At 43.5% G+C, this 18988-nt stretch overlaps 1 protein-coding gene across 6 annotated transcripts in view; it reads left to right on the plus strand.

The window, feature by feature from the left end:
- synrg (synergin, gamma) overlaps nucleotides 1-18988 on the plus strand; it is a 109919-nt gene that overhangs the window by 25882 nt on the left and 65049 nt on the right. For 3 of the 6 annotated variants that reach the window (XR_015073260.1, XM_085964926.1, XM_085964927.1), the window contains exons 7-13: nucleotides 3247-3519; nucleotides 3904-4143; nucleotides 6092-6169; nucleotides 6592-6788; nucleotides 7933-8187; nucleotides 12455-12594; nucleotides 16123-16238. Coding sequence is in view for 5 of the 6 variants with exons in the window: in XM_085964926.1 (XP_085821052.1) it covers nucleotides 3247-3519; nucleotides 3904-4143; nucleotides 6092-6169; nucleotides 6592-6788; nucleotides 7933-8187; nucleotides 12455-12594; nucleotides 16123-16238 (1299 nt within the window). In the remaining variant the exon portion in view is untranslated. The remainder of the gene's footprint in view (nucleotides 1-3246; nucleotides 3520-3903; nucleotides 4144-6091; nucleotides 6170-6591; nucleotides 6789-7932; nucleotides 8188-12454; nucleotides 12595-16122; nucleotides 16239-18988) is intronic. The other 3 variants (XM_085964929.1, XM_085964930.1, XM_085964928.1) reach the window with 2 other exon arrangements.

Below are 18988 nucleotides of genomic sequence, written 5' to 3' on the forward strand. Positions count from 1 at the left end.
AGCCTTGCTAATTGTCCAATTCGAGTCAGAAATCCCCACAGTATGATGTCGTCATTCGTGGTGCTTTCAAGGTCCATAGCAAGCACTACATCCTCTGAAGGCTTCCAAACGAACCATACAGGATGGCAGAGGAGCTTGCAGCAGCTGTGGCCAGTGCCAGACCCCGAGCTGCCTTCAAATTCGACGAGGCTTCACTGCAGGTATTATTGGATGGGGTTAGGGCCCACAGGGAGGTCCTCTTCCCTAGGTCAGGGAGGAAGAGGCCTTCACCTGACGAAGGAGCAGCGCTCCGAAAGCTTGTGATTTCAAATAAAACTGGGACTAGGTCAGGGAGGAAGAGGCCTCCCACTGAGGCCAATGCTGCATGGATGCAGGTGTCAGCAGTTGCCAACTCGCTGAGAGTCACCAGAAGAACCTTGGCATTACATCTCTAACTCCTTCCTTTACTCCCCCACGGTACCATCCAGAGCCCCCGTCCTCACTGTGGAGGAGGAAGAGGCTGTGCAGCCAGTCTCCTCCGAGGAAGCTCCAACCTCCTGAGGGCACAGCGTCAGCAGAGGTAAGCGCACCCAGCACCAGTGCAGACACTCACACCTCGGGGGGACCTTCGGGACATAGAGTAGTGTTGTCACCTGGTGTTTCACAGCTCACAAGTGAGCCTCAGCAGATTCTGGAGACAGGGACAGCAGTGGAGAGTCCTTGTCGGAGGGCGCAGGACTCTGCCAGTTCAGCTCAGCTGCGCTGCATGTCGACCCTCTGCCTCTGGGTCCATCCGCAAGAGAAGAGGTGATGGATCTCCATGCACAGATGCAGGAGTCTCTGGCAGGTTTTGTCTCCAGGGTCGCTGCGAGTGTGGAGCGAATGGAGGAGTCCATAGCGACCATGAGCAGAGCCTTTGTGGAGTCATTGGCGCATGAACGCATCACCATGGAAAGGTTGGCAACCTCCATGGAGGAGATAACTCGCCAGGGTACGGAAAACATGGTGAGTGCTCATAAGAGAATGACATCTCTTGAGGAGTGTTGGCCATCTGTTGAACAAAGAAACCAGATCTTCATGGAAGTCCTTCTGAGTCGGGCTGCCAGTGCAGAAACGGGTCCCCATGGCCCCCTAAAGCGCAGCAAGGTGCTCTCAAGCCACTTCCAAGCGCTGGCCCCTTCTGGCCTGTGCAGCTTCAGGTGAGTGAGCAGCATCCTGGTGCTCATCCTGCTGTTCCTAGTTCTGCTGCTGCCGCCTCTGCTGCTGGAGATCCTCTAATGGCAAGAAGGGAAGGAAAAAAAGGCGTCCCATGCTTCTCGCAGATGCCTCCGCTGAGGAAGCGCTGAGTGAGGGTGGCAAGGGGGGCTTCCCAGGAGATCACATTGGAGAAGTGTGTGAGGCTCCAACATTCCACAGCTGTGCCTAAGCCTTGAAGAAGTAGCCCCAAGCCTGCAGCAACAAGGTCCTTCAACATACAAGTGCTGTCCCTTTAAATCGCAGCTTTCCCTGACTTGCAGCTGACAGCAAGCAAGCCAGCAAGCTTCACGCCAGCTCTCATCGGCGGGGTTCCCCGCAAGCGTGTTTCAGGTGGGGAAAGCCCCAAAGTCGCAACGGCCCCGGAAAATCTTCTTCAACAAGGTAATTATTGGTCATTAGGGTCCCGACGACCAGTCCCGCCAGCGGCGGGCGGGACTGAAGCGGGTCGCGGGGAAACGGCGGTCCGAAAGTTGGACGGGGCGGGGAATCCGGTGGTGGGGGGGGGGGTGTCCTGACCTTTTTCGGCCATTTTCGGCCCCGGTCGCCTGAAAAGCCGCCCAACGGCGGCCAAAAAATTGACCCCTAGGGTTTATTTCTAGAGGGTTAGAATTGAAAAGTAGGGAAGTTATGCTAAACCTGTATCGAACCTTGGTTAGACCACACTTGGAGTACTGCGTACAGTTCTGGTCACCCTATTATAAAAAGGATATAGAGACACTGGAGAGGGTGCAGAGAAGCTTTACAAGGATGATACCAGAAATGAGAGGGTATACATATCGGGAAAGGATTGAACAGGCTGGGTCTCTTTACTGTTGGAAAAAAGAAGGCTGAGGGGTGACCTAATGGAGGTCTTTAAAATATGAAAGGTTTTGATAGAGTGGATACAGAGGGAATGTTTCCACTTGTGGGGAAGAGCATAACTAGAGGCCATCAATAGAAGATAGTCACCAAGAAATCCAATAGGGAATTCAGAAGAAACTTCATTACCCAGAGAGTGGTGAGAATGTGGAACTCACTGCCACAGGGAGTGATTGAAGCGAATAGCGTCGATGCATTTATGGGGAGGCTGGACAAGCATATGAGGGCGAAGGGAATAGAGGGTTACGCTGATCGATTTAGATGAGGAAAGACGGGAGGAGGCTCGAGTGGAGCATAAATGCCAGCATGGACTAGGTGGGCCGAATGGCCTGTTTCTGTGCTGTATATCCTATGTAACTCAAGACTTGCAAACCAGGCCTTTTTAGCACTTCTCCAATTTACAGGGTTTGCACAATGCTATTTCCGTTATTACTGGAACCTTTCTTACCCCTGTGTAATAAAACATATTCAAGATCTATTTTAGTCAGCATAAGCCCAGCAAATGAAAGCTGATGTGGTTTTAAAACAGTATGACATGTCAATAGATTAAAACCTTAAAGGATTATGATCAATCAGCAATTCTATTAATCCCTGAAAGTATTTTATTTTTAAAAGTATACAATTGACATTTTGGAAATTAAATAGATCTACAGGATTACGGTTCCCGCCGCTGCGTGTTTTATTATTCTCTCCTTCAGCAGCAAGTTTTGAATTGTCTTATTGAGCTCCGCTGTTGGTGTAGCTTGGGTTTCTGTCTCTGGAAGTGTTACAGGGTACTTGTACAGTACAGGGCTATTGCATTTTTCACTAAATGTCTGTCTGCCTCGGCAATGTTTATGCTGGTCTTCGTGCTTTAATTTTACTAACCTTTCTAATGGTTTGACATGGTTTATCAATTTTCCTACATACAGAGCCAAAAAAATGAGGATTTATTTCTGGGAGTGGGAGAAGGAGAGTTACTTATGTAAATTTTTCATTTTTATTTTTAAAAAGCTTTCATAGTTTGTGTTTGTTTTTAGAAGTAGACAAATTGTTTTTTGTTTAGCGAAACTTTTTATTAACGTTCATTTGCCTACATGTACCTGTATTTTTTAATTCTTTTAGTTTGTTTGATTTCTATGTTGCCTTATTTTGATTTATCCATTTTTACAGATGCTCCCCAGTCATCCCCATCAACTGCCCCTCCTCCCCCCTTCCCTGCCTTTCCTGATGATGAAGAATTCAGTGACTTTATTCAAGGGCCTGAAACCGCCGCACCTGCGGCTCCCACCAGTTTCCAGCCTTTCCAACCCTTCCACCCCAACTTGGAGTCGGGGCTGCAGTCTGAGCTGGCTGCAGCTCCGGCCCGGCCTGTTGCTTCAGCCCATCCCTCAGCTGCATCTTCATTGTATGCTACAGCAGGGCATTCAGCAAAAAACAGCCCAGGTAACAAGTACAGAACTTACTTTAAATTGTTCGAAACTTTGTATTTTTAAAACACTCAAATTGAAAAATCTGAAAGTGTTTTATGTAAAGGAAGTAACATTAAAATTGTTCGAATGTAAGGCATTTTTAATTTTTCAAACTAGTTTATTAATTTTTTTCAACTGATAAAACATCATATTCACAATGAACTATTTTAGATTTTTGGTTCTTTGTACAAAAGGAAAGTGTTTGATTTTTACAAAATATTGATACATATTTAATTGATACCACATCTTTCGGAATTAAGGTGCGTAATCTTGGAGTCTGAAACTTCAATGAAGCATAGTTATGTGTTGTTCACTGAACTAAGCTAGGAAACACTTGTTCCACCTCCTGTTTGTTTAGGCCCTTCATTGGAGGAGAAAATGTTTGCTTCCTGTGATCTCAGCATGCCTAAGCAGGCGCACATTAAATTTAACCAGTCTCGGCCCTTGGCTCGCATTGGGTCTAAAGCCTCAGTCTCGACTCAGTTTCAGCCCAGTGCCAAGGCCTGTAACTGGGCCATCCAAACTGAAAACCTCGGTGGTGTCTTCACAGCAGACATGCCAAAGGATCCAGAGCCAGAGTCACCTGCCAAAGACAGTGGTGAGCAAACTTGTTTTTTTTTAAATAATCATTAATAACCAGGATTCTGCAAAATCAGGAAAAATACAATTTTTCTTTTAATTCTCTAATTTTGTTAACCTTTTATCATTCCCTCTCATCAACGTTTCCTATCACTTACTGTCTTTGTGATCCCTTATAATTCACTTGTGTCGAATGACAGGCTTTTGCATCTCAAAGCTATTCCAACTTTTACTGAACTTTATTCAAGGAGTGCTGCTGTACTGATTTTTGTGAACACAGGTAACATTATTGATCAACATAAAAATAAGAATTATGTGTAGGTTACGCATTGCACTTCAAGTTTAGCCTTTGCATGTACTCCAGCCAGTCAGAGAGAGGAAAATAAATATCTCGCAGTAAATGTCTTTCAAGTCACTAATATGATCATAAAGATAGCATCAGTTAAGTCTCTACATTGAGCTTCCATGTGAGGTGCTTCTGACTGGGTTTGTTGAGCATTAGTGTATTAATATTTATAAGCTGGACCCCAGGGAAGAAGGCCAGTAGCATTTCTTTATAGTTAAAAATGTTGAGATTAATATTTGTGATTTATTCAAAGATTTTTAATCAAATTATTTTCTATCGTTCTTTGACTCCAAAGTATTTTGATTGTAATTCTTAGCATTTATGGAATCATTTTGCGGATGTTTTAAGATGGGAAGATGTGAGCCTTCTGAAAGCTGTAGATGCCAAAGGGTTTCAGGAGAAATGTCTGTGTGATTTGTGTTTGATTGTAGCTGCATCTCTTGGTCCATCCCCTCTCAAAAAAAAATCCCACTTGTTCACTTTTTTGCAAGTGATTAAAAGGGATAGTTAAATTATATAGATAAATTAAAGATAATTTTCATTATTCTATCTCATTTTTGTCATTTCATACAATTTAATACACCCCGCCAAGATTATTCTGTCTAGTATAATCAAGTTTAAAGTAATTGAGATTATCAAATTGGTGCTCATTTTATGTGTATTAAAGTCTACATTCACATACTTTCACATCACCATAAATCAGGTATTACTTAGTGGAAACTTTGCTAAAGCATGAATTTCCAATTCATTATTGAAGCATTATCACATTTTATTGATTTGCAATTTCTAAATCTTTGTGAGGGATCCCAGATCACGAACTAAAAACAGTGCTGGTAGGTGTCACCAATAAAGGATCTGTTCGGAGAACATGTGTTCGTGCACATTGTAATCTAGCAATACAACTAAACTATAGACCTGCATATTATGTGTACAAGTATAAGTAACTTCCTTTGAGCAGGCAATGTAATGACTTCAAGTAGTTTGCAGTTTGTTGGCGCCTCTTTGCCACAGTGGGTTGCAGCGCCACAGTGTGAAGGGGTTTGTGTCCATGATTCGTTTGCTACTGAGCAGAGGTCAGGTGTTTCCCAGAAGAAAACGTAATTGTGCTGCCTCTTGTGCCTCCTGGTGGCCAGTTCAGAGTGAAATTGGTGGAGGTTTCGGAACAGATTCCGTCTGGTTTGTGCGTGGCCCATGGAGATTGGGAAAATCACATGAAAAGTGTGGGGCGAGGGAATAAGGGGTTGGTACCTTCAGGAAAAACACACTAGGGCCCATTGCAAAAAGAGACTGACTGACTGACTGAATTTCCTTGGAAAGTGTTGACTCCTCTGGAATTATTTCCTCCACATTTAAGTCCTGACACTTTCAATTTATCAGCCAATAGGGAAAGAAACTGAGCAATGGAAAATCCTGCACTCTGCCTAAGATTTAACAAGAATAAAGCACGCTGATAAATATCATTTAACTAATCACTTTGGACATTTTTCAGAAATTCTGAACAGGAATTCAGCAAGTTGAGAGGACATGTCACATTGCAGCTTTCATTCTGAGATAAGACTTGTAGACAATGCTGTGTCATTTTATTTTCCAATGTAATTGTTCATTTACTTTATTTCTTTAGGTGTAGGAGTGTACCCTACACAGGACACCCTTCAGCCCATGCTGCCACCCTGGCTCTTCAATGACAGTCTTGTCCCAGGTATAATGTGCTTTGTGCTTCTTTAAACCTCTAGCTGAAAGTGATGGTTAAAGGAATCATTTTTGAAGGAGTTCACTTTTCACGGTTTTGTAACCCTGGAAATCGTGTGATCTAACCGTACAGTTTCCATTCATGACCGTTATATATTTAAACAATTCAGTTGGTTACGGTGTGCGCTGGGAAATTTTACTCTTCATACATTTTTAAACTTTACTGAATTTTCCTTTTTTAATTCCTCCTATTCCCCACAATTACTTCATTGTAGGATGGTAACAGTGATATAACTGAGCGGCTGGGGGTTGGGAGGGAGTTGGATTTCTTGATCTCACAACATAGCGCACAACAGCAGGTCATGAGAAATTGAGTGTTCATTAAGCTTAAGGCATTCTTGACTTGCAAATTTACCAAAAATGTTCCAACAGAACTCTACAAGAAAGTTCTCGAAGCCACTCTTACCCCAGCGGGCATTGATACAGCAAAACTCTACCCAATTCTTCTCTCGTCGGGTTTACCGAGAGAGATGCTGGGTCAGATATGGGCTTTTGCCAATCGAGCGACACCAGGCAAACTTACAAAAGAGGAACTCTACACAGTATTGGCTATGATAGCTATGTCGCAGGTATTGTAACATTTTTCTTTTTTTTTAATCAATTAATGTACCTGTAATTATTTGGATTATTTTTTTTTTAAATTTAATTCAGTTTATGTTGCAGAATATGTAAGGATGATTGCTAAATGCATTTCCATTTCTAAATTTAGTATAGAGAATATTAGATACTTGGGAGTGACTGAGCTAGTAATGTGATTGAGGCGTTCACATGATGCTTGAGCAGCTCATAACTGATCTTTAGCATCTTGGAGCAGAATATTAGATTGAAATTGTTCAAAGACAATTTATATTTTTGAATACATGTGTTATGAAATTCATTGATATGGTTTTATCCTCCCCCCAACCTTTATGGATCACAACTTTCGATGGTGTTTAAACTTTATCAATAACATTTTAAAATCTGAGATCCACTGGTCTTCCTTTGAAAATGGAGCACTGCAGTACTATCGGGTACGGTAGTATTGCGGTTATGCTAATAGACTAGTAATCCAGAGGTCTGGACTAATGTCCCAGAGACAGGAGTTTAAATCCCAACACGGCAGGTGAATTTAAATTCAGTTAATTAAATAAATCTGGAATTAAAAAGTTAGTATCATTAATGATGACCATGAAACTACCGGATTACCATAAAAATGCATCCTTAGGGAAGGAAATCTCCTGGCCTTTATGTGACTCCAGACCCACTGCATTGTGATTAACTTTGAAATGGCCGAGCAAGCCACTCAGTTGTACCAATGAAGTATGGGAGTACCTTCACCTCACTGACTGCAGCGGTTCAAGAAGGTGGCAATTAGGGATGGGCAATAAATGCTGCCCTTGCCAGCGACGCCCACATCTAATGAATTAAAAAAATCAATCAATAGCCTTGCAGTACTTGTTCATGACAGTGAATAATTAACAAAGGAATTACTGACATAGGATTGTCATCGTGATTGACAATGCTGTTGTAAATAAAGGGCATAGTGCCCCTTAGATATATAAAATATTGTGTTTGGTAAGCAACCGAATGTAATTGGAAACTTCAGAGTCTGAGTTGATTATAGGGTAGCACAACTTTAAACTGGAATATTGTGGGAAAAAATCTGTATAATCTGTCCATTGTGATTTTAGTTCTACATTGTACTAGACAGTGCTCTTTTTTTTTTCCCCCCAGAGAGGCATTCCTGCACTGAACCTTGAAAATCTCAACCAGTTTCCATCTGCTCCTATTCCTACGTTAAGTGGGACCCCGATGACTTTGCCTACTTCAGTTCCACAGCAGTCTATGATATCGGTGCCAACTGGTCCGACTGTATCTATGTCTGTTCACACTGGCCAGTCTGTGGTAGGAATGAACCTTCCTGTACCAGTGGGTGGCAGCACAACCCAAGTTTCCAGTGGTTTTATGGCATCTTTCCCCGTCAGTCAGGTAACTACGAGTATTATTCGAATGCAGCCATTTTTAGTTCAGGAAGCACAATAAATTATTAACCCAAACAAGTAGTAATTCTGAGATTGTGAGCTAGTTAAGGAAGTACAATAAATTATTAACCAAAACATGAAATAGTACAGGAAACTTTTTTTTTATCCGGGACCGACATGGTGCCGGTTCATCAAAAATTCCGGATAACCGAGAGCTATAGTAAAAGATACGGAGAGCTGAGAGCTCCGTATAAAGCAACAAACCCTGTTGCTTAGCAACAGGTTCAGAACAATGGCCACAAGTTCCAAGTGTCTCTGTAGCTTAGCAACAGCTGCAGCCACACCCTTGCACAGCAACAGATCGAGGAAGGCAAGTACAATATGAAGTAAAACTTACCTGAACCTACTCCTGAATTTTGCCGGTTAACCGAGATTTCCGGTTATTTAGGTGCCGGTAAATCGAGAGTTTCCTGTACTGAGATTGTCACCTGTAACCTCCTGTTACCATGGTCTTAATTACAAATATACAGCAAGACAACTTGCCTGCACTGGGCATTCTCAACAGGAGAACAATCACCTCTGCAACCCAGTGCACCAGAGATAATAAATAGAAATGTGAATAGAATTTAAAAAACTTTGCACCGTACAATCACTCAGCGGACTCAGAGATAAATCCAGAATGGCAACCTACAAAAATAGGGGCAGAACGGGGAACTTGCAATCTTTTAATGGAGAACAAGAGAAAGTAGGAATGAGAACCAGCCATTGTCTGAGTGAATACTGAGAAGATTGTTTTCCTCCATGCTTTCTTGTTGCTGATTCCTTATTTGCTCCTTAGAATATATCAAATGGACTTGTATATTATCTTCTATTGCATGATGCTATGCAAGATAGCTCTCTGATGGAACTCCAAAAGTTTATTGGTAACTCCTGATAAACATTCCAAAATCTATATCCCAGTCAACATTTTTTTCATGTCAACATGTTGGAAGTGTGTCCTGCCCTGAAGTTGCTGGCCTCCTGTTGGGGTACAGTTCTACAGGCACTGGCAGCCATCTACTACCTTACCCACCTGACCATTTTCCTATGTGAGCCCAGACACTGAGCTATTTGCTCCTGAGGTGTGTTTCATGACTGAGCCCGATCCTGTCCTTGCCCAGTGGCTGCACACACCAGCACTTTCCATTCGTGGACAGTGATCAGGAGCTGGGGACCCTGGTTGAGTTTCCCCTCTCCTCTCCCCACCACTGTACGTTTTGGTTTACAATACATTTTTAATTTTCCTTGCATTTCCAGCTTTATTTTAGTTTTCTGAGCTGCGGTAACTATCCACGGGCCCTGTTTTGTTTTGGCAGGCAATAATGATCAAGCAGAAGAAATAACAATTGTGAGAAATGATCTATTTAATAAAAAGTGCTGAGTGTGCATTGTTAGAGAATAAAGAAATCAATATTCTCAAGTATTAACATTTTTGTTTAAAAATTAGCTGTATAATGAACTAACTTTTCAATGGATACTGGGTATTTATTTTGCTAAGAAGCCCTGTTACAAGCTAGCTTCTGATGAGAACTAATGTTTGTAACTGTTAGTTAATGGGAATTGTCAGGCTTTCCCATAAACAGAGACATGTCAATCAAAAAAAACTTACAAGTGAGTGACTCATATAGTCATTCAGGTTCTTCTGCCGGCTCGTTCGATGTATTAGTGTCTTTCATTTAAATCAAATATCTAACTTGCAAAGTAAAGATAAAAGGGCTGATTCCCTGGCACATTAGCCATGGAGTGCTGGTTTGGGAAATTGCAGGCCCAAAGGCCCGGGTTTTCTGTCCAACCAAGGAATCGGCCCTAAAAAGAAACAAGCTACAAATGCTGAAAAAGAAACCCACAAATGTCAGGAATTAAAACACAATGGCCCAGAACTTGGTGTCGGGGGCTTGCCGCGCGTGCAAGCCCCCGATCTGCACTCACCCTGCGCGCTGACATCTGAAGCCCGGGCCTGCTTGCATTTCCTGTCACAGGCCCGGTTCAGATGTCAGCGCGCAGTGCTTACCTGATCCAGCGGCGTAGTTAGTGCGATGTGCCGGCTGGGATCTGGTGAGCACTGTACAACCAATCAGGGGAGGGGAAGGTTCATTCATGAGTTTGAGAGTAAGAACTGTCAAACTCATGAAAACTACAGGGGCCCAAAACACTCTTTAAACTTTAAATAAAAATTTTAAAAACATCCCAATCATTAAATTAAGTATAAATAAGTTTAAAAAAATAATTTAAACAATTTTTTTTTTTTGAAAAAATAAATCTATATATATAAAAGAGCTCTCCTGTCTGTCTGTCCCGATGTCTGTCTGTCTGTCCGTTCTCTATACGTTTGAAAGTTACAGAGCGTACCTCAAAAGAAAGCTTGCGATTCCGGACCGGTCATAGGCGTATTTACGTTTTGGCCGGACAAAAATCCTGCCCGCGGTATCCCAAAAACGTTCAGCGTTCCGCTCATTAGCACCTCATTAGCGACCGTGTGACGTCGAGGTCCACCAATCGGACGGCGGGTTCCTTCCTACAGTTGAGTGTCGAGTGACTCGACGATTGACCAATCCTACGCTTCGGTGACCTGACCGGTCGACCAATCGGTGCGTGTGTGGGCGGGCCTTATCCTTCTGAACCGAGGTGAGTGGCCGCCATCTTGATTTTTCACAATTTTTCCCCCCACACTTTCTGTGTGTTAGGGAACTAAGGTAAATATTTTAATGATGTGTTAGGAAATTAAATAACAATTTAATAGGGGGGGGGGGGGAAGAGCCTTGGGAAATCGCGGGGGGGGGGGGGGGGGCGAGCCTCGGGAAATCGCGGGGCGCTCGCGCTGACCGCGCATGCGCTGACCGCGCATGCGCCGCCCGCCCACCCACAGCGGCCGTCCATCAGCCGCGCGATACGCGGGGGACCTCGGCTCCGGACCTCAGGCGCTAGGCAGGGGGAGGGGCCGGAGAGAGGGACAGAGGGGAGCGGGGGAGGCGAGGGGAGGGAGAGGAGGGGAGGGAGGGAGGGGAGGGGAGGGAGGGATAGGACAGGAGAGGGAGAGGACATGACCGGGAGAGGGGGGACACACAGGGGCAGGGAGACCAAGCGCCCCAAAATTGCCCACTGACCGCGCATGCGCCGCCCGCCCGCCCACAGCGGCCGTCCATCAGCCGCGCCATACGCGGGGGACCTCCGCTCCGGACCTCGGGCGCTAGGCAGGGGGAGGGGCCGGAGAGAGGGACAGAGGGGGGTGGGGGTGGGCGAGGGGAGGGAGGGAGGGAGGAAGACAGGGGAGGGGAGGGAGGGATAGGACAGGGAGAGGACATGACAGGGAGAGGGGGGACACACAGGGGCAGGGAGACCAAGCGCCCCAAAATTGCCCTCGCAACGCGGGGCTCCCCAGCTAGTTTTTAATAAAAAGGGTCTAAAACTAAACTTACCTTATTGTAGATTCTTTAAAATAATAAACCTGTGGGAAAAAAAATTCTAAACTACACTAAAACACCACTTACCTGTAAAAATAAATACTTACGTGTGCTTTTTACAAGCGTAAAGACCGGAGGCCTTTAGACATGCGCAAATCCCCCAAAACGGAGGAAATCCAAGACACACGCGCTGCCCCCTACAGCGCACGCGCTAGCCTCTTCAACTCTTGGGTTGGAGGAGAGGAAATGCCGGTTTTCAGCGCATGCGCTGTGCATGCTGAAAACCGGCATTTCCTCTGGCCAGACGCGTGAGTACCCCTTCCGTACTCACGCGTTTGAGGAGGAATTTCTGCCCCAAAATGCTGGTTCATCAGTATCTGAAAAGAGAAAAGGCAGAACAGAACCAGCGCTAACCTGCCTTTTCTCTTGCAGCTACTGACAAACCTGTGCGTTTCAAACATTTTCTTGTCCTTTCTCAGTAGTTTTACGCCATGCTAAGATCATCTTCACGGGTGTCAGTACTGCAGCCTCTTTAATCTCTGCAATCTTGACTTTAGTGAAAACAAGAAACCTTGTGACGACTAAATGCTCTAACACACAATGATGCTGCACACAAACACTTCACACGTTGCTCATGATTATTATTTGTTTTGCCTTTTAGCTGAAGCCGATATGTGGGATGATAGTTACAGTGTGAAAATTTGGGCAGTTGTCTTGTAAATATAGTTAATGATGTGCTTAAAAGGTGTGCAATGCAACATAATAGCAGTGACGGTTTGAACAATAACGCCAAGGATTAACGTATACCAAAACTAAATCCTTCCCTTTATCCAGGTTGCAAAATCTGATGACGACGATTTCCAGGATTTTCAGGAGGCTCCTAAGCCTAACACAGCCGACGATTCTTTCAGGGCGTTCAAGGGTGAAGCCTCTGGAACCTTATCGAAGGCACCAAGCTCACAGACCACAATCAGGTTTGAATTATTGGCATGCAATAGTTATCTGCACAGTTGGATCTCGCCAATTGATATCCCAGTATAGGATGAATAAGAGCTGGGCAAGCCAGACAGCCTACCCAGTGTAATAAAAGTGAAAGGTGGGTGTAGTAAATGACTCGGAGTGTCAGCAGGACACTTAGCAACTGGCGTGCCTTATCACTGCGGCTGGCTAAAACAATATGGGGCAGGACATCATTCCTACACTGATTTCTTCTCCACTTTGACTCCTTAAAAAATTATACAAAGGGTCTGAATGGAGTCCTAGTTTCAGAATCTTAGATCTAAATATAGTGAAATGTATTGGTAAAATCAGAGCTCTACAGACCATTGTTTGCTAATATTAATGCTCGTTCTCAAAACGTATGCCAGGGTCTCTTTATTTGGGCAGGTGATATTTTCACTCTAATAACTTAAGACTGGAATTGAGAATTACATTTTAGCATTGAGCCAACAGGTTTCACAATTGACCGAATGCCCTTTACTTGATGCCTGTTTGATCAAATGGGGTATAAATTTAGGATTGAATTAGTCATGTGTACTGGTTCAAGTAAAATACAAAATAATTCCTATTAGCTCAAAAAGCAACAAGTGAGATTGGCGAGTGAAATTTAAGCTGTGCTGGTATATCTGTGCCGACTGCTGAACAAAAATATCCCAACAAGCGAATAAATTGGGATAGATAGCTGAACGTAATCGAACCCTGCCTCACATCCATCCGTCTGATATTTAATATCTTAGTTATACAGTTATTTTAGGATTACATTTTATTGATTTTATTTAACTTTTGTTTTTCTCCCACGCAAAGTTCAACTTGGAGTGAAGAAAGTTGACACGGAGCAGTGGAGCAAAGCCGATTTAGTGGTCACATATGAATGATTTTGCTGTAAAGCTCAGCCTCACAGTCGTAAAATCGAAAGTTGTTTCTGCCATTAGCTGGTCACCCAGTTGAACCTGCAGAATGTTTTTCTTGCTAAACTTGTGTAGTATTTCTGATCCCGGTAGCAAAACATTTTGTCTGCATAGTGTAAGTGATTTATTTGCTGTACCAAGAATGTTGCCTTTTTACAGGAAACTTTGTGTTATCCGGAGGCTAAATGTCCGGCAAGCTCGAGCCACCGGCAAAAATCAGGAGTCGTTTCGTTAGTTTTTTTTTCTTTTTGTTGCTTTTTTTCTCGACAGCCAAGCTCTGCAAGGTCTCGCTAAAGCTGTTGCTAAGCTACAGAGACGCTACAGAGATGCTTGCAAGGTACGGCCGACTGCTATTGCTAAGCAACAGGGTTTGTTGCCAGATACGGAGCTCAAAATCTCCGTATGTTTCAACATTAGCGCTGGTTTGTCCGGCAGTTTTGATCTAACGGCAACAGCTCGGTCCCGTCGGTGCCGGATAGCACAAAGTTTCCTGTAGTAAGCTTTAAAATTCATTGATGAGGCTTTTTTTTTGTCTGCCTGAAATGAGAGAATTCTTTACTTGAATTAGCTATTGCAACCAAACATTCCAATTGATACTGTATTTTGAAGGCAGCTCAGAACGCAAGCCGGACCTTTAACAAAGTCATAAGATTTTACTTAGAATTTATAGTTTGCTCTGTAAATGTGGGAAAGAATGCTTGCGCAAAGGTTTCTGCTGTATAACCAGAGTCTATGTATTCAGAGTTCCTGAAACCTCCTTTTATACGGTTGCTTTCACATACACTACTCTCTTCCCCGCGTTCCTCCCACATCCAGTTTTCTCGCCGCCTCTCCTAATGGTGGTGATTCATGCTCGGGACGGAATTCCAATTGGAGCCTCTCTCACCCACATGTCTTTAGTCAGGGAAGGGTGGAAGAGAAACTGAGGGCAATGGTAGCAGCCCCATTTCCACCTACACTAAAAACTACTGTGCAAGGAAAAGCCTTCGTGAAAATAATCACAGCTCTGGAAATGAGTGGTGGCCAATTGGTGGGTAGCTATGCATTGTGCTACTGCGAATTTCTCTTGTTTTTGAAAAACATTTTATTGAGGTTAAGTACATGACTCACCAATAAAAAAATACATGTCGAGCAAATGTAACAATGCTGCCTAAATTTTGGCTTAATACTGCAGCGTAAAATGAGCTACAGGGGTCATAGTTACCATACTTCATTAAAAAACAAAACTTATAAAAGCTGCCTCTGTTGAATCAGAATGGAGTCATAGATGATCAACGGATATTCTTAGCAATGAGGTGATGGTTATTACAGCTTTATTAAAATGCAATGTAGAAAGACACACACAGAAAGTAATAAGGAAGGATTTTACGTTATTGCCTTTGTTTCCTTATTATGAAAGGGGATCCATTGTAACTGGGTGGTAAAGTAAAGATTTCTATTCATCGAAGATAATGGTGCCAAATGGAAATTGAAAACCATTTATTCTTGCAGTCTTTGTGTTTTGATTTGATTTACACACATTTTCTGAATCCTGACAGGATTGCAGTACTGAGCCGCTTGCTCTTAACTGTTCAGTAATTTATTAAAGGTTTTAACTATGCTGTAAGAAAGTGATTTTTAGGGTGGTAATAAATAATTGACAGTTTTTTGCTGCAGGTATATTCATTGAAATCTTACGGCAGTTATGTGTTTTTCTTGTAGTAGATGTTTTTTTGCTTACACTTGTGTTCTATGATCACTATTGTATGCAAATTTCTCAATGATTAACATTTTGTACATTTAAACACTTCAAATGAACAAATATTGTAGCTCAGGGAGCTTTGTAGTGCTGTCCACAACAACTTAATCTGCAAATATCTATGTGGAAATCTGATTGTATGATTGAAATATGCAATCTAAATTACTGAGTCAAATTCCAAAACAATTGTCATTGCAGTTTATAACAATTCAGTCAATTCAGAATGGATGATCTTCCTTTGTTCTTTTTGAGAGAAGATTTTTTTTTCGTCATGTTTAATGCTGCTCTTGTACTGAAACAGCGATCAGAGATGACTAAAAAGCCATTACGTGTGAGAAAATAGTTTTCATAGTTTACCATAATGGGTAATTGTGGTCAATAGAACACACCACTGCACACTGATGTCACGGACTACGCCCTGGCTGTGGAAAAACCACTGGATTGGCATTTGAGGTTTTTAGGGTGGTACTCCTCGCATTCTGACATGAGCACTTTCTGTCATTGATATTTTTCTTTTTGCTGAGGAGTCATTATGTAGAGGCTTGTACTTTCCGTTAGCTCTTTGCCCCTTGACAGCCATTGTCCTTCAGAGGACAATAAAATAAATGTGGTTTTCTGGAGTGCAAAGTTTGTTTGTAGATGTGAAAGAGGGCGTGTTATACAGCATTTGAAAAGACACTCGGTCACTTCTGTAAGCGGGATTATTGGCCTTACCTGGAAAGTCTTACTTGTTTCGCTTGAACACTAATGAGAATTATAACTGCAGGAAAAACTACTTACCTGCAGTTCTTCAGGCATGCATCTATGAACAGTGATGTTTGAGATCATTTTGAGTAATTGAATTCTCTCTCTTTCAGTGCACATACATTACTGACTCCAATTTCAGGAACCTCTGCATCCTCTTCAGTGGACAAATACGCAGTCTTTAAAGACTTGACAGAAGACAAGCCTACAGAAAATTCATCGTTTGCAGGTACAGTGGACTGTCTTCTGGCAATGTCTACATTATTATTCCACTGTTTGGCATTTTAGAAATATAATGAATGGAATTTTTCTCTCCAAATTACTGTGAATGTAGATATGTGCAAGTCAGCATGCACCTCATAGAGTCATACAGCACAGAAAGAGGCCCTTCAGCCCATCGCGTCCGCGCCGGCCATCAAGCCCTATCTAATCTAATCCCATTTTCCAGCACTTGGTCCGTAGCCTTGTATGCTATGGCATTTCAAGTGCTCATCCAAATGCTTCTTGAATGTTGTGAGGGTTCCTGCCTCTACCATCCTTTCAGGCAGTGAGTTCCAGATTCCAACCATCCTCTGGGTGAAAAAGTTTTTCCTCAAATCCCCTCTAAACCTCCTGCCCCTTACCTTGAATATTTTATTTCAAGCCATACATGAAAGTTTTGGTCATTGTTGTTCCTCCGGCTCCCCCACACTCTCCGCTGGTTCCCACCAGTGCTGCCGATCGCTCGACCCCTCCCTCAACACCCAGGACAACTCGCTTCGTCCACAGGCCTGGGGAAAAGGGGCGGCAAATGGCGTTCAACCGCTGGCAGCCATTTTACCCACCATGCCAGAGCCGCTGGTATCTACCCACCGCGCCGGAGCCGCCAGCAGCCATTTTACCCACCGTACCCAGAGCCGCCAGCAGCCATTTTACCCACCGTACCCAGAGCCACCAGCAGCCATTTTACCCACCGTCCAATTGTAAGCATTTTTAAATTCCTGGATGTATGAATTAGATTATGATGTGCATCAAATTTTTTCAAATTAAAAAATATATATTTGCTAAGTATTTCAGTCTCAAAATTCAAACTAATAAAATTGGCTTGTGTATATATAGTGTATATTGCTAAACATGTTATATTACTGGATTTCATATCTTCATGTTTATTTTTTGAGAGAATGTTGCCCTGTTTTCTCCCTTTGCTCCTCCTGTGTACACCTCATACATTGTCCAGTGCTCCAGGTCACTGCTGCTTCCAAACCACTACCACTTACCAGAAGGCACATGAGAGCTGCCTGGTGAGGATACCTTTCCAATAATAAAGAAAATGAGGAAAGAACTTGAATTTTTATAGCACCTTTCACGGCCTCGTGATGTCCCCAAGCTCTTCCTAGCCAACAAAATTGTTTTTCTTTAAAGTGTGGGCACTGGTGTAAGATAGTAAAACGTGGCAGACAATAAGCACAGCAAGGTCCCACAAACAGCAGTGAGATAAATGACCATATAATCTGTTTTTGGTGTTGTTGACTTGAGGGATAAATGTTGGCCAAGACACCAGGGGAACTCCCCGGCTTCTCTTTGAATAGTTTCATTGGATCTTTTCTGTCCATCTGAGCGGGCAAATGGGACCTCGGTTTAATGTCTCATCCAAAAGATGGCCCCTCCGACAGCACAGTACTCCCTCAGTATTGCGCTGAAGTGTCAGTGCAGTTTATGAACTCAAGTCTCGAGTAGGACCTTCTGGGGGAGAAATTCAGTATCGCCCCATTTGGGGCGCAATTATTGGCCGAGTGCAAAGATTAGCGCCTGGCGCTAATTATCGCCTCCGACTGCAAACTTGGCTTTTATCGCCCCTGGAGGTGATTGGAGCGCTAAATCAGGTGCTACACACCTGTCTTAAGGCGCAAAGGCCGAGCAGCGAGGCGCTACCTCAGAGCGCTGGTGAAGCTCATGTGATGTCAGTCAGCAATGGAACACAGACACAATGGCGTCGACCAGTTCTTAAAGGGGAGGGTTGATCTTGCTCACCATCCACATCCTGCTCATTGCAGTCTTGAATCTTGGCCTGGAGAGACCTGTACATCAAATCAGCTGGAAAGAACAATGGAGAGGCCCAGGGAAAGAGCTGAGAGTGCAGCCCCCACAGTCTCTTCTAAATCAATACAAGGAAGGGCAAATCAAAATGAACCTGCAAAGTGCTGCTCAGTGAATCTCTCCAGAAGTCTGTCTCTCTCTCTCTTGCTCTCGCTCTCGCTCTCTCTCGCTCTCTCTCAGAATGTGTGGTGCAAAAATGTCACCAACAAAAAAAGGCACGAAGTGGTCACCTTTTAAATAGCGCTCCCCCAGTCCCTTCCTGACTGCAAAATGCTCCCCTCAACCTGTCATAGAAACATAGAAGATAGGAGCAGGAGTAGGCCATTCGGCCCCTCGAGCCTGTTCCGTCATTTAATGAGATCATGGCTGATCATCCAAATTCAGTACCCTGTCCCTGCTTTCTCCCCATATCCCTTGATCCCTTTAGCCTTAATAAATATATCTAATTCCTTCTTGAATATATTTAATGAATTGGCCTCAACTGCCTGTGTGGTAGAAAATTCCACAGGTTCACCACTCTCTGGGTGAAGAAATTCCTCCTCATCTCATCTCAGCCCTAAATGGCTTACCCCTTATCTTTAGACTGTGACCCCTGGTTCTGGACTCCCCTGCCATCGGGAACATCCTTCCTGCATCTAATCTGTCTAGTCCTGTTAGAATTTTATAAGTTTCAATGAGATCCCCTCTCATTCTTCTAAACTCTAGTGAATATAAGCCTAATCGACCCAATCTCTTCTCATACGTCATTCCTGCCATCCCAGGTATCAGTCTGGTGAATCTTTGCTGCACTCCCTCCATGGCAAGAACATCCTTCCTCAGATAAGGTGACCAAAACTGCACACAATACTCAAGGTGTGGTCTCACCAAGGCCCTGTACAACTGCAGCAAGACATCCTTGCTCCT

The sequence above is a fragment of the Somniosus microcephalus genome, chromosome 22 (assembly GCF_052327205.1).
Source record: "Somniosus microcephalus isolate GS21.2 chromosome 22, FLI_Smic_1.0, whole genome shotgun sequence".
Taxonomy (NCBI): domain Eukaryota; kingdom Metazoa; phylum Chordata; class Chondrichthyes; order Squaliformes; family Somniosidae; genus Somniosus; species Somniosus microcephalus.